Source organism: Pristiophorus japonicus, chromosome 3 (assembly GCF_044704955.1).
Source record: "Pristiophorus japonicus isolate sPriJap1 chromosome 3, sPriJap1.hap1, whole genome shotgun sequence".
NCBI classification, from domain to species: Eukaryota; Metazoa; Chordata; class Chondrichthyes; family Pristiophoridae; genus Pristiophorus; species Pristiophorus japonicus.
Genome location: NC_091979.1, coordinates 109,361,606 through 109,386,666, shown reverse-complemented (window position 1 = coordinate 109,386,666; position 25,061 = coordinate 109,361,606). Strand labels below are relative to the sequence as shown.

General features: G+C 45.3%; 1 protein-coding gene and 1 non-coding gene across 9 annotated transcripts in view; both read left to right on the top strand.

Annotated features, from left to right (window-relative positions):
* The window catches only part of erich2 (glutamate-rich 2), a 326,385-nt gene that overhangs the window by 62,780 nt on the left and 238,544 nt on the right, over positions 1-25,061 (top strand). For all 8 annotated transcript variants that reach the window (XR_011592662.1, XR_011592663.1, XM_070875669.1 and 5 more), the window contains one exon: positions 12,567-12,615. Coding sequence is in view for 5 of the 8 variants with exons in the window: in XM_070875669.1 (XP_070731770.1) it covers positions 12,567-12,615 (49 nt within the window). In the remaining 3 variants the exon portion in view is untranslated. The remainder of the gene's footprint in view (positions 1-12,566; positions 12,616-25,061) is intronic.
* Positions 3,951-4,023, top strand: trnak-cuu (transfer RNA lysine (anticodon CUU)). The gene has a single exon. It is a non-coding gene; the product is annotated as a tRNA-Lys (tRNA).

The following is a 25,061-nucleotide window of genomic DNA, read 5'->3' as shown; positions in this document are numbered from 1 at the left end:
AGGAAATTAGGAGTGCATGCAATAAAGGTGCAGCAGTTATAATGGGTGACTTTAATATGCACATAGATTGGGCTAGCCAAACTGGAAGCAATACGGTGGAGGAGGATTTCCTGGAATGCATAAGGGATGGTTTTCTAGACCAATATGTCGAGGAACCAACTAGGGGGGAGGCCATCTTAGACTGGGTGTTGTGTAATGAGAGAGGATTAATTAGCAATCTCATTGTGCGAGGCCCCTTGGGGAAGAGTGACCATAATATGGTGGAATTCTGCATTAGGATGGAGAATGAAACAGTTAATTCAGAGACCATGGTCCAGAACTTAAAGAAGGGTAACTTTGAAGGTATGAGGCGTGAATTGGCTAAGATAGATTGGCTAATGATACTTAAGGGGTTGACTGTGGATGGGCAATGGCAGACATTTAGAGACCGCATGGATGAATTACAACAATTGTACATTCCTGTCTGGCGTAAAAATAAAAAAGGGAAGGTGGCTCAACCGTGGCTATCTAGGGAAATCAGGGATAGTATTAAAGCCAAGGAAATGGCATACAAATTGGCCAGAAATAGCAGCGAACCTGGGGACTGGGAGAAATTTAGAACTCAGCAGAGGAGGACAAAGGGTTTGATTAGGGCAGGGAAAATGGAGTACGAGAAGAAGCTTGCAGGGAACATTAAGGCGGATTACAAAAGTTTCTATAGATATGTAAAGAGAAAAAGGTTAGTAAAGACAAACGTAGGTCCCCTGCAGTCAGAATCAGGGGAAGTCATAACGGGGAACAAAGAAATGGCAGACCAATTGAACAAGTACTTTGGTTCAGTATTCACTAAGGAGGACACAAACAACCTTCCAGATATAAAAGGGGTCAGAGGGTCTAGTAAGGAGGAGGAACTGAGGGAAATCTTTATTAGTCGGGAAATTGTGTTGGGGAAATTGATGGGATTGAAGGCCGATAAATCCCCAGGGCCTGATGGACTGCATCCCAGAGTACTTAAGGAGGTGGCCTTGGAAATAGCGGATGCATTGACAGTCATTTTCCAACATTCTATTGACTCTGGATCAGTTCCTATCGAGTGGAGGGTAGCCAATGTAACCCCACTTTTTAAAAAAGGAGGGAGAGAGAAAGCATGGAATTATAGACCGGTCAGCCTGACCTCAGTAGTGGGTAAAATGATGGAATCAATTATTAAGGATGTCATAGCAGCGCATTTGGAAAATGGTGACATGATAGGTCCAAGTCAGCATGGATTTGTGAAAGGGAGATCATGCTTGACAAATCTTCTGGAATTTTTTGAGGATGTTTCCAATAAAATGGACAAAGGAGTACCAGTTGATGTGGTATATTTGGACTTTCAGAAGGCTTTCGACAAGGTCCCACACAGGAGATTAATGTGCAAAGTTAAAGCACATGGGATTGGGGGTAGTGTGCTGACGTGGATTGAGAACTGGTTGTCAGACAGGAAGCAAAGAGTAGGAGTAAATGGGTACTTTTCGGAATGGCAGGCAGTGACTAGTGGGGTACCGCAGGGTTCTGTGCTGGGGCCCCAGCTGTTTACATTGTACATTAATGATTTAGACGAGGGGATTAAATGTATCTCCAAATTTGCGGATGACACTAAGTTGGGTGGCAGTGTGAGCTGTGAGGAGGATGCTATGAGGCTACAGAGTGACTTGGATAGGTTAGGTGAGTGGGCAAATGCGTGGCAGATGAAGTATAATGTGGATAAATGTGAGGTTATCCACTTTGGTGGTAAAAACAGAGAGACAGACTATTATCTGAATGGTGACAGATTAGGAAAAGGGAAGGTGCAACGAGACCTGGGTGTCATGGTACATCAGTCATTGAAGGTTGGCATGCAGGTACAGCAGGTGGTTAAGAAAGCAAATGGCATGTTGGCCTTCATAGCGAGGGGATTTGAGTACAGGGGCAGGGAGGTGTTGCTACAGTTGTACAGGGCCTTGGTGAGGCCACACCTGGAGTATTGTGTACAGTTTTGGTCTCCTAACTTGAGGAAGGACATTCTTGCTATTGAGGGAGTGCAGCGAAGATTCACCAGACTGATTCCCGGGATGGTGGGACTGACCTATCAAGAAAGACTGGATCAACTGGGCTTGTATTCACTGGAGTTCAGAAGAGTGAGAGGGGACCTCATAGAAACGTTTAAAATTCTGACGGGTTTGGACAGGTTGGATGCAGGAAGAATGTTCCCAATGTTGGGGAAGTCCAGAACCAGGGGTCACAGTCTAAGGATAAGGGGTAAGCCATTTAGGACCGAGATAAGGAGAATCTTCTTCACCCAGAGAGTGGTGAACCTGTGGAATTCTCTACCACAGGAAGTAGTTGAGGCCAATTCACTAAATATATTCAAAAGGGAGTTAGATGAAGTCCTTACTACTCGGGGGATCAAGGGGTATGGCGTGAAAGCAGGAAGTGGGTACTGAAGTTTCATGTTCAGCCATGAACTCATTGAATGGCGGTGCAGGCTAGAAGGGCTGAATGGCCTGCTCCTGCACCTATTTTTCTATGTTTCTATGACCGCCTCACCTTGTAAATAGTTTTCATGTTGACTTTTGCGGGGGAGTGATGTTGTTTAACTGTAAAGCATGCACTCCCATGTTCCGCCACCAGGGAGCGCATCCCCTGAAGTCCCAAGGGATCCCAGCATCCCTTGGGAGCACTATATATAAGCCGGCCCCTAAGGCCTGTTCCTCACTCTGGAGTGTCTTAATAAAGACTGTGGTCACTGTTACTTTAACCTCCCTGTGTGCAGCCTCATCTGTGTTAGGAACACAATAATGATGACCAGAGTGAGACGGGAAGGGACAAAGCGTACAATTATAAGAGTGCACCAGCAAATAGGGTCAGAGTAGGGGAAAATGGTAAAAAGACAAAATGTAAGGCTCTTTATCTGAATGCATGCAGCATTCGTAACAAGATAGATGAATTGATGGCACAAATAGAAATAAATGCTGATGGTCTGATAGCCATTACAGAGACATGGTTGCAAAATGACCAAAGCTGGAAACTGAATATTCAGGGGTACTTGACATTTTGGAAGGATATACAGAAAAGAAAAGGAGGTGGGGTAGCTCTGTTAATAATGGATGAGATGAGTATAGTAGTGAGAAATGATCTTGCCTCGGAAGATCAAGATGTAGAATCAGTTTGGGTGGAGATAAGCAATAGCAAGGGAAAGACGCAAACTGTAGAACAAAGTATAAGTCAAGAAATAATACGGGCTTGTAAGAGAGGTGCTGCAATAATCGTGAACGACTTTAATCTTCATATAGCTTGGACAAATCAAATTGGCAAAGGTAGCCTCGAGGACGAGTTCATACAATGTATTAGAGATGGTTTCTTAGAACAAGACATTGTGGAACCAACCAGGGCACAGGCTATTTTAGATCTGGTAATGTGTAATTCGACAGGATTAATTAATGATCTCATAGTAAAGGATTCTCCAGGAAAGAGTGATCATAACATGATAGAATTTAACATTTAGTTTGAGGGTTAGAAACTTGGCTCTGAAACTAGTGTCTTAGACCTAAATACAGGCAATTACAAAGGTATGAAGACAGTTGGTTAAAGTGGACTGGGAAAATAGATAAAAAGGTAAGATGATAGAGCAGTGGTAGACATTTAAGGAGATATTTCATAATTCTCAACAACGATATATTCCATTGTAAAAGAAAGACTACGAGATGGATGAACCATCTATGGCTCACTAAGGAAGTTAAGGATAGTATGAAATGGAAAGAAAAGTCATACAATGTTGCCAAGATTAGTGGTAGGTCAGAAGATTGGGAACATTTTAGAAACCAGCAAAGGATGACTAAAAAAATGAAAAGGGAGAAAATAGATTGATAGTAAACTAGCTTGAAATATGAAAACAGGCAGCAAGAGCTTCTACAAGTATACAAAATGAAGAGAGTAGCTAAAGTAGTTGAGAAGCCCGGCTCGCTCAGTTGGTAGAGCATGAGACTCTTAATCTCAGGGTCGTGGGTTCAAGCCCCACGTTGGGTGATTACTTCCCGCACACCTGGCGTACTGCGTGCAGTTTTGGTCACCTTACTTGAGGAACGATATACTAGCTTTGGAGGGAGTACAGAGACGATTCACTAGGCTGATTCCGGAGATGAGGGGGTTACCTTATGATGATAGATTTAGTAGACTGGGTCTTTACTCGTTGGAGTTCAGAAGGATGAGGGGTGGTCTTACAGAAACATTTAAAATAATGAAAGGGATAGACAAGATAGAGGCAGATAGGTTGTTTCCACTAGTCGGGGAGACTAGAACTAGGGGGCACAGCCTCAAAATACGGGGGAGCCAATTTAAAACCGAGTTGAGAAGGAATTTCTTCTCCCAGAGGGTTGTGAATCTGTGGAATTCTCTGCCCGAGGAAGCAGTTGAGGCTAGCTCATTGAATGTATTCAAATCACAGATAGATAGATTTTTAACCAATAAGGGAATTAAGGGTTATGGGGAGCGGGCGGGTAAGTGGAGCCGAGTCCCACGGCCAGATCAACCATGATCTTGTTGAATGGCGGAGCAGGCTCGAGGGGCTAGATGGCCTACTCCTGTTCCTAATTCTTTTGTTCTTATGTTCTTATAAAGTAAATGTTGGTCCCTTAGAGGATGAGACTGGGGAATTAATAATGGGAAACAAGGAAATGTCAGAGACTTTGAACGAATATTTTGGATCTGTCATCACGGTTGAAGACAGTAAAAGCATCCCAATAATAGTAGAAAATCAGGGGGTAAAAGGGAGGGAGGAAATTAAAACAATCATCACTAGAGAAAAAGCACTAGGCAAACTATTGGGTCTAAAGGCTAACAAACCCCCTGCAACTAGGGTCTTAAAAGAAGTGGCTATAAAGATAGTGGATGCATTGCTTGTAATCTTCCAAAATTCTCTAGATTCTGGAAAGATCCCAGCAGATTGGAAAACCACAAATGTAACACCCCTATAAAGAAAGGAGGGAGACTGAAAGCAGGAAACTATAGGCCAGTTAGCCTAATATCTGTCATTGTGAAAATGTTGGAATCCATTATTAAGGAAGTCCTAACCTGAGGAAGGACATTCTTGCTATTGAGGGAGTGCAGCGAAGGTTCACCAGGCTGATTCCCGGGATGGCGGGACTGACCTATCAAAAAAGACTGGATCAACTGGGTTTTGTATTCACTGGAGTTCAGAAGAATGAGAGGGGACCTCATAGAAACGTTTAAAATTCTGATGGGTTTAGACAGGTTAGATGCAGGAAGAATGTTCCCAATGTTGGGGAAGTCCAGAACTAGGGGTCACAGCCTAAGGATAAGGGGTAAGCCATTTAGGACCGAGATGAGGAGAAACTTCTTCACCCAGAGAGTGGTGAACCTGTGGAATTCTCTAGCACAGAAAGTTGTTGAGGCCAATTCACTAAATATATTCAAAAAGGAGTTAGATGAAGTCCTTACTACTACGGGGATCAAGGGGTATGGCGAGAAAGCAGGAATGGGGTACTGAAGTTGCATGTTCAGCCATGAACTCATTGAATGGCGGTGCAGGCTAGAAGGGCCAAATGGCCTACTCCTGCACCTATTTTCTATGTTTCTAAGTCGTAGCAGAACATTTAGAAAATCATAATACAATCAAGCAGAGTCAACGTGGTTTTATGAAAGGGAAATCGTGTTTTTCAAGTTTATCAGAGTTCTTTGAGAATGTAACGAGCAGGGTGGATAAAGGGGAACCAGTCGATGTGTATTTGGATTTCTAAAAGACATTTGATAAGGTGCCACATAAAGGATTACTACACAAGATAAGAGCTCATGGTGTTGGGGGTAATATATTAGCATGGATAGGGGATTGAAACATAGAAAATAGGTGCAGGAGTAGGCCATTTGGCCCTTCGAGCCTGCATCACCATTCAATAAGATCATGGCTGATCATTCCCTCAGTACCCCTTTCCTGCTTTCTCTCCACACCCCTTGATCCCCTTAGCCGTAAGGACAATATCCAACTCCCTCTTGAATATATCCAATGAACTGGCATCAACAACTCTCTGCGGCAAGGAATTCCACAGGTTAACAACTCTCTGAGTGAAGAAGTTTCTCCTCATCTCAGTCCTAAATGGCCTACCCCTTATCCTAAGACTGTGTCCCCTGGTTCTGGACTTCCCCAACATCGGGAACATTCTACCCGCATCTAACCTGTCCCGTACCGTCAGAATCTTATATGTTTCTATGAGATCCCCCCTCATCCTTCTAAACTCCAATGTAACCAACTAACAAAAAACAGCCGGGATAAATGGGTTATTTTCCGGTTGGAAAACTGTAACTTGTGGGGTGCCACAGGGATCAGTGTTGATCTATTTACAATCTATATTAAAACTTAGATGAAGGGACCGAGTGTATTGTAGCCAAATTTGCTGACGATACAAAGATAGGTAGAAAAGCAAGTTGTGAAGAGGACACAAAGCATCTGCAAAGGGATATAGATAGGTTAAGTGAGTGAGCAAAAATTTGGCAGATGGATTATAATGTGGGAAAATGTGAGGCTGTCCACTTTGGTAGGAAGAATAGAAAAGCAACATATTATTTAAAAGGAGAGAGACCGCAGAATGCTGCGGTACAGAAGGATCTGGGTATCCTCGTACATCAAACACAAAACATTAGTATGCAGGTACAGCAAGTAATTAGGAAGGCAAATGGAATGTAGGCCTTTATTGTAAGGGCGATGGAGTATAAAAGTAGGGAAGTCCAGCTACAACTGTACAGGGCATTGGTAAGACCCCAGAGAGCGGTGGATGCGGAGTCATTGAATATATTCAAGGCTGAGATAGGCAGATTCTTGAACGACAGGGAAATCAAGGGGAACAGGCAGGAAAGTGGAGTTGAGGCCAAGATCAGATTCGCCATGATCTTGTTGAATGGTGAAGCAGGCTCGAGGGGCTGTATGACCAACTCCTGCTCCTATTTCTTATTAAGTCACTGAGAATCAGGGGGAAAGCACTCCACTGGCTGGAGTCATACCTAGCACAAGGAAAGATGGTTGTGGTTGTTAGAGGCTAATCATCTCAGCTCCAGGACATCACTGCAAGAATTCCTCAGGATAATGTCCTGGACGCAACCATCTTCAGCTGCTTTATCAATGACCATCCATCCATCATAAGGTCAGAAGTGGGGATGCTCGCTGGTGATTGCACAGTGTTCAATTCCATTCGCAACTCCTCAGGTAATGAAGCTGTCGGTGCCTGCATGCGACATTCAGGCTTGGGCTGATAAATGACAAGTAACATTCGCGCCACACAAGTGTCAGGCAATGATTATCTCCAATAAGCGAGAGTCTAACCACCTCCCCTTGACATTCAATGGCATTACCATCTTTGAATCTCCCATCATCAACTAATTGGGGGTCACCATTGACCAGAAACTTAACTGGACCAGGCACATATATACTCTGGCTACACGACCAGTTAAGAAGCTACGTATTCTGCCGCGAGTGACTCACCTCCTGACTCCCCAAATCCTTTCTACCATCTACAAGGCACAGGCCAGGAGTGTGATAGAATACTCTCCATTTGCCTGGATGAGTGCAGCTCCAACAACACTCAAGAAGCTCGACACCATCCAGGACAAAGCAGCCCCGCTTAATTGACACTTCATCTACCACCTTAAACATTCACTCCCTTGATTCCGGCACACCGTCGCTGCAGAGTGTATCATCTACAAGATGATACACTCTGTAGATGATATACTCTGCAGCGATGGTGTGCAGAGTGCATCATCTACAGAGATGATACACTCCCAAACCTGCGACCTTTACTACCTAGAAGGACAAGGGCAGCAACCGCATGGGAACACCACCACCTCCAAGTTCCCCTCCAAGTCACACACCATCCTGACTTGGAAATATATCGCCTTCATCGTTCCTTCATCGTCGTTGGGTCAAAATCCAAGAACTCCCTCTCTAACAGCACTGTGGGAGTACTTTCACCACAAAAAAAGAGGTTCAATGAATCATATACAGCTTCATCTCACAAAAGTGTTATCAGTCCACACCAAAAAATTGAAAAAGCACGTGAATGCAAATGTGCAGGACATGATATCCAGTTTAGATCACGTTATGTCCCTGGATTATATAATTAGCTATTAGAATATAAGAAATAGGAGCAGGAGTAGGCCATTTGGCCCTTCGAACCTGCTCTGCCATTCAATAAGATCATGGTTGATCTGATCCTGGCCTCAACCCCACTTCCCCGCCCGCTCCCCATAACCCTTGACTCCCTTATCCAAATATCTGTATATCTCCACCTTAAATATATTCAAAGACTCAGCCTCCACAGCTCCCTAGGGTAGAGAATTCCAAAGATTCACAACCCTCTGAGAGAAGACATTCCTCCTCATTTCTATCTTAAATGGGCAACCCCTTATTCTGAAACTATGCCCCCTAGTTCTAGATTCCCTCATGAGGGGAAACATCCACTCTGCATCTACCCTGTCAAGATACCTCAGAATCTTTCAATAATGTTTCAATAAGATCACCTTTCATTCTTCTAAACTCCAATGAGCATAGGCCCAACCTGCTCAATCTTTCTTCATATGACAATGGGCAGGACGAGTGATCTCCTGAAGATAAGACATGCAGGCTCCGCTTACGGAAGTGTCTGAGAGGATATCTAAGGTGGATCTGAAAATTGTAATAGGCAGCTTTTACTTATCTTCAAATTCCAAAAAATCAACTGTGACACTCTGGAAAAAGTCAAATTTACTCAAATGTTTCTGAATGTTTCTCAGGATATTTCCAGAGAAATATTGGGGGTCATGTACCTATATGTGTAACAGTATTTCAGTTTGTGTGTTCTTGTTTTTGAGAGGTGATCTCATTGAAACATATAATGGGGTGGATTTTCCGGTCTAGAGCGCCCGCCTGATCTAGGTGGTATGCTCTTTTAATATGCATAATATACATAGGACCCTATTTGCCATTTTAAGAAAATACTGAATAGAGTGTGCAAATATCAACTGGCTGTCAAGCCAAAGAGTAGCCCAACAGGTTAGTTTTAATCTAGTTTTAATCTAGTTTCGTAGAGCTCAGAGGAGTAAGAATGTGTTCAGGGCTCCACAATACCAATCTGAGCCACTGCTGCACTGGACATCCCCTCTCCCGAAAATGTATCTTCCCCCCCACCGTCCCCCACTCGCCGGATTCTTCTGGCCCACAGCTGGGGGGGCCCGGTTTTCAAAGTGGGCCAGATCTCCCTCTGCCAGCTGGCTCTGTGCACCATTCAGAGGGAAAATCTACAGCACACATTGTCCTTTGCTTATATTTAGAATTTGAAAACAAATCACTTTTTCCTACAACATTTGCTTTTCCAATAGTTTTGGGTGAGTGAAACACTAATTATTTGCTGTTGAGTGCAAATTTTGGCAACCATATGAGGTCATTAATTGTTTTCTGTATGTTAACCCGATAACAAAATAAATCATTTTGATGTAACAAGATTTTTAACAAAAAATACATTAATGGCTCTTAGCTCAGATAAATTACATTTTCTGAGATAATTTCTGGAATTGTTTATGATTGTCAACAAGGCTTGCCATTCACAAGGATGCACGTTGCAAATCTGCCTTTCACACCCACTTTCCAAGAGATGCAAAAATTATTGTCTGAATTTTGCTGTTTGAAAGTGAAAATAAATTGAATTACAACAGCCACATGTTTATTGTTTCAGAGAGGTGAAGTCAGTGACAGATGGTGGAATCTGTATTTGTTTAAGCAATTGTGATATTTATTCATCTAAGTAAAACAGATTTATTTTCTCGGAAATTATCACAAAACATTGTTTGCAGATATCATTTGGAAATTCACAAGCCACTGCTGCTAGACATAGAAGGACAATGCAGACATTGTAGTTAAGGAGTAGGAGTGTGAAATATTAGATCAGATAAACTTAGTGAGAGTGGAAATATAAGCGGTTTAGCATCTTTGAAAGTAGATTAATTACCAGGCCCGGATGAAATGTATCCCAGGCTGTTAGGAGAAAAAAGGAGGTTTCAGTGGAGGCTCTGACCATCATTTTCCAATCCTCTCTGGCTGCAGGTGTGGTGGTGGAGGATTGCTAACGTTGTATCTTTGTTTAAAAAGGGAGAAAGGGAGTAATTACAGGTCAGTCAGCCTAACCCCATTGGTGGGTAAATTATTGAAAGAATTCTGAGGGACAGTATTAATTGTCATTTAGAAAGGCATGGATTATTCAAGGTCAGTCAGCATGGATTTGTTAAGGGAAGGTCATGTCTGATTAATTTGATTGAATTTTTTGGGGGAGGTAGCAACGAGGGTACAATGTTTGATGTAGTCTACATGAATTTTAGCAAGGCTTTTGACACGGTCCCACATGGCAGACTGATCAGAAAAGTAAGTGCCCATGGGATCCAAGGGAAAGTGGCAAGTTAGATCCAAAATTGGCTCAGTGGCAGGAAGTAAAGGTCAGTGGGTGTTTTTGTGACTGGAAGGTTGTTTTCACTGGGGTTCCGCAGGGCTCAGTACCAGGTCCCATTTTTGTAGGGGGCATGATTAAGAAGTTTGCAGATGATACAAAAATTGTGGTTGATAGTGAGGAAGATAGCTGTAGACTACAGGAAGATATCAATGAACTGGTCAGGTGGGAAGAAAAATGGCAAATGGAATTCAATACAGAGAAGTGTGAGTGAGGTAATGCATTTGGGGAGGGCTAACAAGGCAAGGGAATACACAATAAATTGTAGGATACTGAAAAGTGGTGAGAAATAGAGGGACCTTAGAGTGCATGTGCACAGATCTCTGAAGGTAGCGGGACAGGTAGTTACATAGTTAAAAAGGCATATGGGATACTTTCCTTTATTCGCTGAGGCATAGAATATAAGAACAGGGAGGTTGTGCTAGAACTGTATAAAACACTAGTTAGGCCACAGTTAGAGTACTGCATACAGTTCTAGTCACCACATTACAGGAAAAGTGTGATTGCACTAGAGAGGGTACAGAGGAGATTTATGAGAATGTTACCAGGACTGGAGAATTTTAGCTATGAGGAATGATTGGATAAGTTGGGATTGTTTTCTTTGGAACAGAGGAGGCTGTTGAGAGACTTAATTGAGGTGTATAAAATTATGAGGGGCCTAAATAGAACGGATAAAAATGACCTATTTCCCCTAGCAGAGAGATCAATAACCAGGGGACATAGATTTAAAGTAATTGGTAGGAGGTTTAGAGGGGATTTGAGGGGAAATTATTTCACCCAGAGGGTGGTGGGGGTCTGGAACTCACTGCCTGAAAGGGTGGTAGAGGCAGAATGCTCATCATATTTAAAAGGTGCTTGGATGTGCACTTGAAGTGCCGTGGCCTACAAGGCTGTGGGATTAGTCTGGATAGCTCTTTTTTGGCCGGGACAGACAGAATGGCCTCCTTCTGTAGCGTAAACGTCTATGACTCAAGACTTGCCTTTGCATTGATACCAAGCTCCACAATCCACCTCCAGTTCTACCAAATGGCAGGTCCTCCCGCATTCCACAATGCTGCCCAACCCCAGTATCTCCACTCGAGTACTGTCAAAACCAAGTACCATTGCATCAGCATTGCCAAAGCCCAAGATTGTTCCCAGTGCCACTAAGGATTAAGAGGTATGGAGAAAAAGCAGAAAAGGGGTACTGAGGTGAATGATCAGCCATGATCTTATTGAATGGTGGTGCAGGCTTGAAGGGACGAATGGCCTACTCCTGCACCTATTTTCTATGTTTCTAAATCCCAGACACCTGCCCCCCATTCCCCCACCTTCCCAGTATGGCTAAACACCAGGGGCTGGAAATTCACCAACCATGCGCCTGTTTTTTTCGGCGATATTTTGCCATTTTTGCCAGAAAATGGTGATCTGTTAGTTTCACCGAAGTCTTGCGTGGCGATTTAACAATACCGTTGAAAAGTGGACCGCCAGCGTGAAATACCATCATCGCTTTAAATTTGACTTTTGGCGCACCCATATTCTGGGTGAAAAAAACGCCCGAGAAAAATCTGCGTTGCAGCCCCAAGAACAGCGGTAGGTATGAAATCCTGTAAAAAGGTAAGTTAAAGTTATTACTTTAAAATTCTTTTTTCAGCGATTCAATAGTTAAGTGTCTTGTGAATATTTTGTGATTTTTTTTTGTTTTTTGCAATTTTATTTTTGTGTTTTCCCTCCTCCCAAACAGCGGTAATTGGCCTCAGACTAAAGTTGACGAGGACCGCGGCTTCCGCCGGGAATCCTCGTGCAATGCCGATTTTTACCGCTGTGCGCATTTTCTAATTAAACTTAGGCCTTTAAAAAATGGCGGCGTGATTAGTGGTATTTTTGGCGAAAAATGCCAAAACAATATCGCTATCACCAAAAAACAAATTCCTAGTACTGATGAATTCATATTTTTTTATTTGGATAGATATTTTTACTTTAAAATTCAGAGTCCAATAACAAAATTAAATTGCTTGACCTTTGGGACTGTCGACTTGTAATTGTGCTGTTTATTTTTATCATCTTTGATATATATGTGTATGTAATGAGTATTGTTAAATTACTTAACAGAGTGCATCTCTTGGACTAGCAGGTAGATTGGAAGAACTTGTTCCAGAGGGTATGTAGTAATTTTTATTAAATCTATTTTTTATCATGTTATTAGCAGTGTATGAAATGTTCTGTGGTAGGTAGTAACAAAGGAAAGAGCTTTGCAAAGACTACGGGCTGGATTTTCGGATCGTTTGCTGCTGGTTTTTGCCACGTTTTGACCCTCCATGGCAAAAAATGGAGCGGTCAATTGTTTTGCGTCCGGACGCGATCCTCAGGTAGGTTTTTGCAGTAGCGCTTAGAAGCACCGCCGGGGAAAGCTGCGCCAGGTGTGCAACGGCTCGCATTGCAACACCAGCCGAAGTTTTGTCAATCACCCGACCCGTATGCCGCGAAAGGCACCCCGTGATGACCGCCAGGGAAAACACAATTTGTAGCAATTTGTGTGGTAAGATGTTGGCAATGTTTTTTTGAAAGTTTTTGTGAATTCTTTCCCCCTCCCAAGGCCTCTTTCAGAGCGCTCCCGGCCCCACACTAAATTTGCCGAAGATCCCATTTTTGCGCCGCAAAACTAGTACAATGTCTCCCTTTGCGCTGCACCTAAGGCCCAAATGATGAAAGTTGCTCCACAAAACGCAAATGTTAATCGGGCGGTAAATTTCCCGCCCCGCCTCCGTTTTCGCCACGAAAACGTCAAAGCTGAAAATCCAGCCCTTTGACATCAGCGTTCTGTGTATGTACATCCTTTTCTTACTTTAAAAAAATGTCTAACATGTTGAAATGGGGGAGAACCTCTTCAAGAGCTTTTTATAAAATCGCTCAATTTGCTGGTTTCATAATTAGGAACATAGGAATTGCTAGATGATGAAAGACCATCTAGTTCCCTTCTACCATCCTGATAGTGACATGATACAACGATAATGGAGTTGCTGACTAATCGTAGCAATCAATCTCTTAGACAATTATGGGTTCAAGTTCCAGTGCAGTGTGACACTTAAATGCTCCTGATATGCTCAGGATGAGTTTGTTCTCAGCCAAGCTACTATCTATAATGAATGCCTTGGGATCTTGGAACCATCCATCTAGGGGTATCCTATTTACCTCCACTGTTTCTATCCTTCCCACTTCTCATTTTCCCTGAAGTGTGACTGGCCTTACCTTTTCAGCTGAAGGACCTTCTATTAGCATGAGAAAATTGAGCAAATTGCATATTACTTTCAAAAATTCTCGTAAGTAAACATATCGAGCAGGCAGAAATATGGAAAGTAAGCTTGGCAAAGTATTTGTTATTATACAAATTAATTTAAAGTCTATATTTCAAAAATGCATTTATAAATGTTTTAGTGCAACGGTAGAAATAGTCGCTCAGCAGTTCCTTGGGAGTTCTCTCCATACTGCTTGGGCCATAGGCCATCTGCTGCCGATGTTCACCCAGCCACCCTGGGCCCATCTTATAGCTGTTCCACATCCTCATCCCACTCCTTGGGCTGGATTTTCCGCTCTTTGGCACCTCTTTTCGCGCTGAGGGGGGCGGTAAATACTGTTTCTGGGTATGAAACGGGGCGCCCAGCCGGAAGTCTCGCAAATGGTTTTGTGGCAGCACAAAAACCTACCGCCCTTTTGTTTTGACCATCAGTATGACTCAAATCGTCGTGCAAGGCTGTGCTAGCGCCCCGGATGGAACTTTCAGCCCTAACGCCTCCATTAACGACCATTCCAGGAAACGACTGAAAAAACAGATGGTCCCAGGGTGCAGCAGGCGCTATTGGCAGCATATTTAAATGGAGGCTGGAGGATCTTATATCGCAGTTGTTAGTGACTGCTACGGTTGCGTGCAGAATGCTGTGTGAGGCTCTGAGTTGCAAACGGCACTTTTATGTGCCATGACACTTTGCTTACAAGGTCAGTGAGAGATTACAATGGGGGAAATACTCGTTCTTCAGCAAATCATGCTGGCTGTTATTGGCAGGCGGCTTCAAGCTGGAAGAATGGTTCTTGGCCATGTTGGGCCATGGAATCGAAGAGGTCGCAGACATTTGGGGAGGAGGTCTTAACCCCCATGGGTTTACAGGGAACATCGCTCATACCTCCACATCTCTGATGCGCAGTGCGTTAGAAGGCTGAGCTTCTGAAAATATAGATTATGAAAGTAAACTAGTACTGAATATAAAAGCAGATAGTGAGATTTCTACAGGTACATAAAAAGGAAAAGAGTAGCTAAAGTAAATGTTGGTCCCCTAGAGGATGAGACTGGAGAATTAATAATGGAGAACGGGGAAATGGCAGAGACGTTAACAAATATTTTGTATCGGTCTTCGCGGTAGAAGACACTAAAAACAGCCCAAAAGTGGCTAATCAAGGGGCTATAGGGAGGGGGGATTTAATACAATCATTCACTAATGAAGTAGTACTCGGTAAAATAATGGGACTAAAGGCGGACAAGTGCCCTGGACCTGATGGCTTACATCCTAGGGTCTTAAAAGAAGTGGCAGAGATAGTAGATACATTGGTTGTGTAATCTACCAAAATTGCCTGGATTCTGGGGCTGTCCCAGCTGATTGGAAAACCACAAATGTAATGCCCCTATTTAAAAAAGGAAGCAGACAAAAAGCAGGAAACTATAGACCAGTTAGCCTAAATTCTGTCGTTAAGAAAATGCTGGAGTCCATTATTAAGGAGCAGTAGTGGGACATTTGGAAAAGCAGAATTCAAATAAGCAGAGTCAGCATGATTTTATGAATGGGAAATCATGTTTGACAAATTTGCTGGAGTTCTTTAAGGATGTAACGAACAGGGTGGATAAGGGGGAAACAGTGGATATGGTGTATTTGGATTTCCAGAAGGCATTCGATAAGGTGCCATATAAAAGGTTACTGGACAAGATAAAAGTTCACGGGGTTGGGGGTAACATATTAGCATGGATAGAGGATTGGCAAACTAACAGAAAATAGAGAGTTGGGATAAATGGGTAATTTTCCAGTTGGCAAACAGTAACTAGTGGGGTACCGCAGGGATTGGTGCTGGACCCCTCAACTATTTACAATCTATATTAATGACTTGGATGAAGAAACCGAGTGTAATGTAGCCAAGTTTACTGATGATACAAAGATGGTTGGGAAAGTAAATTGTGAGGTGGACACAAAAAATCTGCAAAGGGATACTGACAGGCTAAATAGTATAAAAGCAGAGAAATCCTGCTACAACTGTACAGGGTATTGGTAAGGCCACACCTGGAGTACTGCTTACAGTTTTGGTCTTCGTATTTAAGGAAGGATATACGCATTGTAGGCTGTTCAGAGAAGGTTCACTAGGTTAATTCCAGAGTTGAGCAGGTTGACTTATGAAGATAGGTTGAGTAGGTTGGGCCGATACTCAATGGAGTTCAGAAGAATGAGAGGTGATCTTATCGAAACATATAAGATAATGAGGGGGCTCGATAATGTGGATGCAGAGAGGATATTTCCACTCATAGGGGAAACTAAAACTAGGGGACATAGGGGCCGAAATTGATGAACATACCGCCCACTGCTGCCGACATTCCTCTGCTCGAACCGTCCAGTGCCACTTTCGACGTGGCCTGGAGTGGGTGGGAGGGGAGAGCCACCGGGAACTGCCTGTCGACGTCAGCGGACGGCCGATGTGCGTAAGTAGATGACCGCCCACCGAGATGCCAGATTGATGCGGGCGGGAGTCGGCTGGAGTTGTCGGCAGGACGGCGGTGGACCGCTGCTCTGTCCTGAATGGTGAGTGTCAAGATCCTGTAAAAAAGGTAAGTGGAATGTTTTTAAATTATTTCTTTACAGGTACTTACCTGGATGGGGTCCTCTGAAGGTCGTCAGATGTTTTTTTTTTGTTGTTGATTTTTATTTTTACCTCTTCAACCCTCCGTGGGCCCGACTCCATCCCCGGCGGCACTTGGGCGGCAACCGCCTCTGCCGCTGAGAATGAGATCTCCCGCCTGCTGTTGTCCAGATTGGTGGCGTACGTCGTTGGTTTGTCACCCGATGACCTTTGAGGGACCTCGCGATGAAAACCCTGCCGAAAGCACCATCCGGTACCTAGGCAGCCATCGGCGGCACTTCGGCAGGCGGAGGCGTTGACCAAGTTCGGTCCCATAGTCTCAGAATAAGGGGCCATCCATTTAAAATTGAGATGAGGAGGAATTTCTTCTCTCAGAGGATTCTAAATCTATGGAATTCTCTGCCCCAGAGAGCTGTGGAGGCTGGGTCATTGAATATGTTTAAGGCGGAGACAGACAGATTTTTGAGCGATAAGGGAATAAAGGGTTATGGGGAGCTGGCAGGGAAGTGGAGTTGAGTCCATGTTCAGATCATCCATGATCTTATTAAATGGTGGCGCAGGCTCGAGGGGCCAGGTGGCCTACTCCTGCTCCTATTTCTTATGGTCTTATGTTCTTAAAAGAAATGCTGACAGAGATATGTCAGCTCATATAGGCAGGCCTACAGCCTACCAGCATCAACAGGACTGCGCTGCCCATCCAGAAGAAGGTGACAGTGGCAATGGCCTTCTATGCCTCCGGCTCCTTCCAGGCAGCAGCAGGGGACATATGGAGCATCTCGCAGCACGCTACAATTGCTGCATTTGCCAGGTTACAAGGACACTGTACGCATGCAGAATGGGCTTCATAAAGTTCCCAATGAACTGGGACAGCCAGAATGAGAGGGCTCTAGAGTTTGGATGATTTGTAGGCTTGCCAAAGATTCAAGGTGCCATTGATTGTCCATATGTCGCCTTGCGAGCACCATCACACAATGCAGAGGTCTTCAGAAACTGAAAGGGATATCACTCCCTTTACGTACCGCTGGTCTGCAAGCACACTCAGCGCATTCTCACAGTGAATGCCTGCTATCCAGGGAGCTCACATGCTGCTTTCATCTTGCGCGAGAGCAGTGTCTCATGAATGTTTCAGCGCCAAAGACAAGGTCAGATCTGGCTGATCGGGGACAAAAGATATGGCCTGGCCACCTGGCTCATGACCCCGCTCCGGAGCCCTGCCACAGAAGCCGAGCAGCGACTCGCAGCATCATCGAACAGACAGTTGGCAGGCTGAAGCAATGCTTCCGATGCCTGGACCGGCTTGGAAGTAGCTTTTAGTACTCCCCACAGCAGGTCTCCGAGTTCATTGTCGTGTGCTGCATGCTAGACAACTTAGCCATCATGAGGGGACAGGCATTGTCAGTGGGGATTGCAGGACCACCTCAGGAGGAGGAGGAGGACGAGGAAGGGGAGCCTGGCGAGGAACCCATTGAGCATCCACCACAACCACAGGGGAGGCAGCATGAAGATGTGGCTGCAGCAAAAGCCTTATGTTGGCAGCTTATCATTAACCGGTTTGGTTGAACAGGGACGGTGGGGTTGCAGCGTTGAGCTGCTACTCTATGCCACCATGCTGCCGATTCTACACTTGATTCTGCGAATGAGACACCAGACACCAATGGCAAAGGTCAAACAAACATTTTTATTGAAATGCAACATTTACAATTCTCCCCCCCACCCCCCCCCCCCCCCAAAGAAAACAAACTATACAATCCTTAAAGACTATAGGGCTAGACTTTCCACTTCAGATTACTGGGCTAATGCCTATATATTTCCCAAAAAGGCAGGCTATCATAGAAACATAGAAAATAGGTGCAGGCGTAGGCTATCCGGACCTTCGAGCCTGCACCGCCATTCAATAAGATCATGGCTGATCATTCCTTCAGTACCCCGTTCCTGCTTTCTCTTCATACCCCTTGATCCCTTTAGCCGCAAGGGCCATATCTATCTCCCTCTTGAATATATCCAATGATCTGGCATCAACAACTCTCTGCGGTAGGGAATTCCACAGGTTAACAACTCTCTGAGTGAAGAAGTTTCTCCTCATCTCAGTCCTAAATGGCTTACCCCTCATCCTTAGACTGTGTCCCCTGGTTCTGGACTTCCCCAACATTGGGAACATTCTTCCTGCATCTAACCTGTCCAGTCCCGTCAGAATTTTATATGTTTCTATGAGATCCCCTCACCCATGTAGATTAAAAAGTGGAAAGTTGGGCCGGAACATCGCCGAAAAATTACCGGCCCAACTTTCATGTCACATCGCCGAGGTGATCGCTGAGGTGATCGCCCACACATCACCCAGCGCAACTTTCGGCACATCACCCACACATCGCCGAGCTGATTGCTCGCTGAAAAGATCGCTGGACATCGCTGGAGCAAAGCTGCTTTTACCTGGCCTTCCTCACAGAACTCGGCACTACGGACCCCATTTTGAACGTCGGAGTAAGTGAGGAGGCGCTTAAACAAGGGGCTTATAATTTGTGAGTTATTTAAGGGTCCTTTTACTGATAGATCCATCCACATTTATACTTATATTTCTATTTATATGTATATTTATAATTTATATTTTATATTTTTTTTCGTATAAAGGGCATTTATAACAACAGTGATAGTGATAATAGTGATAGTGTTGGGGCCTGTAGCTTCTCTATCATTACTTGTAAATGCTCACATGCTGGTGTCTGAGGTTGGGTTAAGTGAAGGGTTTAGTGAAGGGGCCAATTGAAGAGGTGGCAGACTAATGCCGAGGCGGAGGAGGAGAACGTACAGCTGACGGACTTACAGGGAAAAGCAATCTTACCTCAACTTGTCTGATAACGTGTGCCTTAGGAGGCTGCGCTTCTGGAAGGAGTTCATCGATGAGATATGCCAGTTCATCAAGGGGGATCTGCAACCTACCAGCTCCATCAGAATCACACTGCACATTGAGGTAAAAGCAACGGCGGCACTATCCTTCTACGCTCGGGCTCCTTTCAGGCTTCAGCTGGCGACATCTGTCGTATCTCTCAGCACGCCACACACTGCTCCATTCAACAGGTGACTGAAGCCCTTTATGCTCGCAGGCTGAACTTTATAAACTTCCCTATGACCAGGGAGGCACAGACCAGGAGGGCTTTGGGTTTCTCGAGAATAGCAAACTTCCCCAAGGTGCAGGGAGCAATAGACTGCTTACACATCGCCCTGAAAGCACCTTTACAGAATGCGGAGGTGTTTCATAACTGAAAGGGATTCCACTCCCTGAATGCAGCTCATTGTCGACCACAACTGTAGTGTATGGAGAAAGAGTCAGACTGAACACTGAGCTCAAAGTAATGTGTGACCTTAGTCTTTTATTGCAGGCCTCCAGAGTGCCTCCCCAACCTGTGAAGCACTCTTAAATACCTGTGCTCCTAAGGGATTATGAGATCCCTTGGGACTCCGGGGAACGAGCCCTCTGGTGGCTGTACAGAGTATATACAAGTCCAGATACATAACAACAACCAAATAACCATGGCAGTTAATGCAAAATTTCCAGGCAGCATCCATGATGTGCACATCCTGTGTGAGAGCACTATCTGAGACCTGTTTGACAGCCAGAAGGTCATGGTTGGATGCTGGGGGATAAAGGATATGGCCTTGCCAGCTGGCTCATGACCCCCCTGCGTAATCCCGTTACTGAAGCCGAGAAACGTTACAACGAAAGCCACATAGCTACACGCAATATCGTCGAAAAGACAATTGAAGTGCTGAAGCAGCGCTTCAGATGCCTGGACCACTCTGGAGGCAGCCTACAGTACCATCCTGACCAGGTTGCTGAGTTTATTGTGGTGTGCTGCATGTTGTATAACCTAGCTATAAGGAGAGGACAACAATTGCCAGATGGGGCTGCCGGTCCACCTCAGGAAGGAGTGAAGGCGGAAGTGACAGACGACGACGAGGAGGAGGAGGAGGCTGGTGAGGACCTCGGGGAGGACAATCAGCCTGATGATGAATCCATGGTTTCACCCCCACCTCCCCCCCCCGGAAGACTGGAGAAACCCCTGTGGGAGTTATGCGGCTGCAAAGCTGTTGTGCCAGCAGCTCATAAATGAACCCTTTGCATGAACTTACATTGGGGACAGTCACAGTTACAGTTACGGTTAGACAACAGTTGCATTTGCGTTGAGTTACGTTTTATCCTTGCCTGGTCTGGCCTGGCCATTGTTGTACAACAGTTGCATTAATGTTTTACCTTAACTTACGTTATTAGAAGACACAGCACAACAATTATAAAATTCAATAAATAATTTTAATAATTTAACAATTTAACTAGATTTTTCAACTGTAACATCCTCCTCTGATTCCATTAGGATATCCGCCTCATGGTCGCTGCTCAGTTCCTCCTCCCCTCCCGTGGTGAGGGTCACCTGCAGCTGGAGGGGGAGGGTTTCCAGTCTCGCCTCGCTGTGCATGGGCGTTGGTGGACCTGCAAATAACAATTGAGCTTATTGAGCTTATCAGAATGGAAGGGTACACATTCTTGCACTGCTTTGCGCTCACATACGAAGGAGGAGCAGCAGTACTACAATAAATGAGACCAGAGACGATACGTAATAACGCATCACACGGTAGTACATATAGTGGTAAATCCGAGTTGAAATTCAGCGACCCAGAGAACTCTGGAGGCTGAATCAGTCGGAGAAAGACAGAATGATAAGGGAGTGAATATTTATGGGGAGCAGACAGAAAAGGGGACAGATGTCCAGATCGCCTGCTCCTGCTCTTATCTCTTGTCAACCTGAGAGTAGCACAGAGGCTGCATGGGAATCAGGATAGCTGCATGCATAACATGACATCATTCTTATATTATAATGAAATGACGTTACATTACTTTTAACACTGCTTGATGCATTACTCACGTGATGCAAGAGAGGGATCTACCTTACCCACAGGTAGCCGACTGAGTGTGGCCCCCGACCAGTGCCGCTGCTCTAATTCTGTGAGCGGAGTTAGCTGGGCAGAGCCCCCTCCGGTGTGCCTTCGCTCTGAATGATTCTTCACTAATTTCTTCTGCAAACGTGAAAAGAGCATGGCATAAGCTCATTGACTAGGTAATATCATGGAAAGACAGCAGTCGTCAACGTTATATGCTAATAGGGTTTTTATCCACAAATGATGCACGGTTATAACAAAGAACGTATTTCGGAGCTAATGCTTGACAAAAACATCTCTCTCGACTACAATCTCCATTGAACTCGGCAGTGACGGGAGCTAATGTCCTAAAGTGTCTCAGGACAGACAATGAGCAAGGGCAGCTCTCCCCCAGTCCATGCTGGGTCACTGTATAAGTGACAGCAACCAGAGAGACTTAAAAAGGGCGCAGGTTCATAGAAACATAGAAACATAGAAAATAGGTGCAGGAGTAGGCCATTCGGCCCTTCTAGCCTGCACCGCCATTCAATGAGTTCATGGCTGAACGTGCAACTTCAGTACCCCATTCCTATAGAAACATAGATGTGGACAGGGCTAGCAACATTTCATTGCCAGGAATGTCTGTACCATTGTCCACATCGTAGCAGGGAATATATAAAATGTAAGAATTACAAGCTTAATTTCAATCCTAGATATTTATAATTATTATTACAATTTGCATCATTACAATATAAAATCTATACTTACTCTTGCTGAAGCAACCAGGTTGTTCCAGCGCTTGTGGCACTGGTCCGAGCCCCTCACCTCATTGGATGCCGCTGAGACTACATTAGAAATCTTGCTCCATAGTTTGCGGTAGGCCCGGGGTGGAGGTTTCCCATGGCCACCTCGGGTTAATTGGGCCCACCGAGAGTGCACCTCGATGAGAAGGGCCTCATTTGCTTTGTCGGAAAAGGGCTTGGCCCTCCTCCTTCCCTCCACCTCCTGCCCACTCTCAGCAGACTTGTGGTCGGACATACTTTAATATTTGATAGTTTACTTCTGCTCAGTTTCTTTCTCTCTCTCTCTCTCTCTCTCTCTCTCTCTCTCTCTCTCTCTCTCTCTCTCTCTTTCCTCTCCACAGCCCTTCTCTCTCTCCTCTCTCTCTCCCCTTACCTTCTGCGCATGTGTGGATGACTCCTGACCTCCTGAAATGCTGGAAAACCTGTTTACCAAAAAAAAATGCATGCGCAGAAGGCCGTGGCTAGGGAAGCTTTGCCTTCCACATCGCTGGGCTATTGGCGGGCCCATTTCACATCGCCGGGCTATTGCCAGGCCCATTTCACATCGCTGGGCTATCGCTGAGCTGAAAATCACAATCCCAAAAACGGGCGATGTTCCAGCGATCGTGAAGGCTGACACATCGCCAAGGCTGGAACATCGCCCATTTTTTGGGCCCTAGCGATCTGAGTGGAAAGTCTAGCCTATGTAAATTAAGACAAACCTGCTCACTGCAGTGAACAAAATGTAAATTAACACAAGACTGCTTCATGCAGCAACACCACCGAAGAGGGGTGCATTGTTATCACACAACTATGTACAATGTGGACAATGGTACAGACATTCCTGGCAATGAAATGTTGCTAGCCCTTAATGGGTCTTTGAAAAACATTTCACCCCCCCTTCCGTTCAACCCACTCCCATGCCTGCTGCTGCTCCTCCTCAATGAGTCCTCAGGGCATACAACAAGGCTGCTAGAGGGCTGCTGTGTTGAGGGGCCAGACAATGCAGACGGCATCTAAGGACGCCCTGGACCAGCTCTTGACCTGGAAGGTCTGGCTTTGAACTGGGGCGCCTCATCATCGGTATCACCAGTCACAGATGGCTGGGGTGTCAACTGTGTATGGTGCATGGTTGTGGAACCACTGACTCTCCGACGGGACTGGGCCTTAGCAACCAGAGCACAATGTCTCCCCACAAAATGTTGGCCTGCTTTGGCACCGTCACTTCCCCGTTAGAGTGGGGAACGCAGAGAGTATGGAAGCAGACATGGACTGCATCACTTGCCAAGCTGAAGCAAAGCTTGTGCCTGCGATGCGCCAGAGTCTGCAGCATGATCAATGGCACACACCACACATTCTGGAACTCCACAATTGCTTCTGGAGGCCACTAGCCTTGTGTGTTGGCAATGATGCCCTTGCTGGACTCATGACACGCAACGACAATCTGCGTGCTGCCTCCACAACAATTGCAGTAAACTTGTTGATTTTCGCTGGGATCCGTCCCAATGTATCCATAAGCTCATGGTGCATAACTGTAGTTTCCCTGCACATTTCCACCAGGTTCAGTTCCACGTCTGCCTGTCTTTGAGCAGAGTGACCTTGCCGACTCAACCTCCGGAGAGCTGGCCTGCGGGATTCCACCCTGGCACTGCGTTTCTGTACACCACTGGGACCAGGAGCCTCCGACTCCTCAAACCCCGGGAAGTCAGCGTCGACCCCAGATGAACTTAGCGCCGATGGAGCAACTGGTGGGCTTTGTTGCTCCGCAGGAGCAATATCCTCCCCTCCGTCGTCGTCTTACCATGGCCTAATGTGGAGGCCTCCCTCTGGTTGGTCATCTGGAAATAGAAAGCAACAGAGGAGTGGTTAGCAGCAGGGGAGCGGGCAGGGTGACATGAGGAAAGTGGCATTGCACATTTTAATTTGAAGGGCCGCCGCAACTCCATAATATCTCTCAATGCAGTATCTTGATTCGCGCCATTCATTTACATACCCTCACTACCCGAAGTGGGCTCAGCATCGCCCCCGGCAACTGCCCGAGCTGGGACTCCGATGAGGGGCGAGACCCTTTCCTCCACATCCGTCAATGCCTGCCTGTCTGCAGCTGCTCCCTTCTATTATGGGAGTGTCTGGACTGCAAAGAGAAAAATAGGAAGGGTTCAGACAGGGCTTCTCTGCTGTTGTGGCTCATATGCCTACCAGAGTACAATAGGTGATACTGTGTGAATGTTATTGTTGCTTCCGTTCAATCTGTTTGGATATTGCATGTGCTTTGTCAGTATTTGTTTCAGGTTTGAGGTGTTGAACATGGGGGCTGTAAGTAATCTTTCAGAAAGCTATAGCAGCATTGGAGTGTATTGCGAGGGATGATGTGAATAACAAGAGTTAATGTGCATGGATCATTAAAAGCAAATGGGTGCCGAAGTAAGACTTCATTTTTATTATGCATTGTGGTAGCCACCCCACAGTATTGAGAGGGACCATATGCATGACAGACTTCACATAGTGTGTGAGATTAATGTTAGAAGTCATGGAGGCATACATAGATGCAAATGGAACTCACCCTGATGACTCTCGTAAGAGCGTTGAACTTTTTTCGACACTGTGTGCCAGTCCCAGGCACAGTGTCTGCAGCAGACACCTCCTGCGCTATCTCCCTCCATACTCGCTTAAACACAGGAGGGAGTGAGATCCATCTCCTCTCCACTGCATGGACTAAGGCCTCACTTGCCTCATTGCTGAAACACATGGCACGCTGCTTTTCCTCCTGATCCTCCATCTCAGCAGAAATGGCTGAAGTTGGGCAGCTTATATGCGCATGAGCGCAGGAAGCTGCCGCATCCTGCGTTAGTGTTTGCGACTGGAAAAGAAAAAAAAATTCGCTGCGCATGCGCAAAGTGGCCGCTTCCTTTAATGGCAAAAGTTTTGGCTTGAATGCACGAAGTCAGTCGTGCAATGCCTGACTTAACGCCAACGCTCCTCCAGATGTCGTTTTGCCGAAACATCCAGTCAAAAGCGCAAACTATTT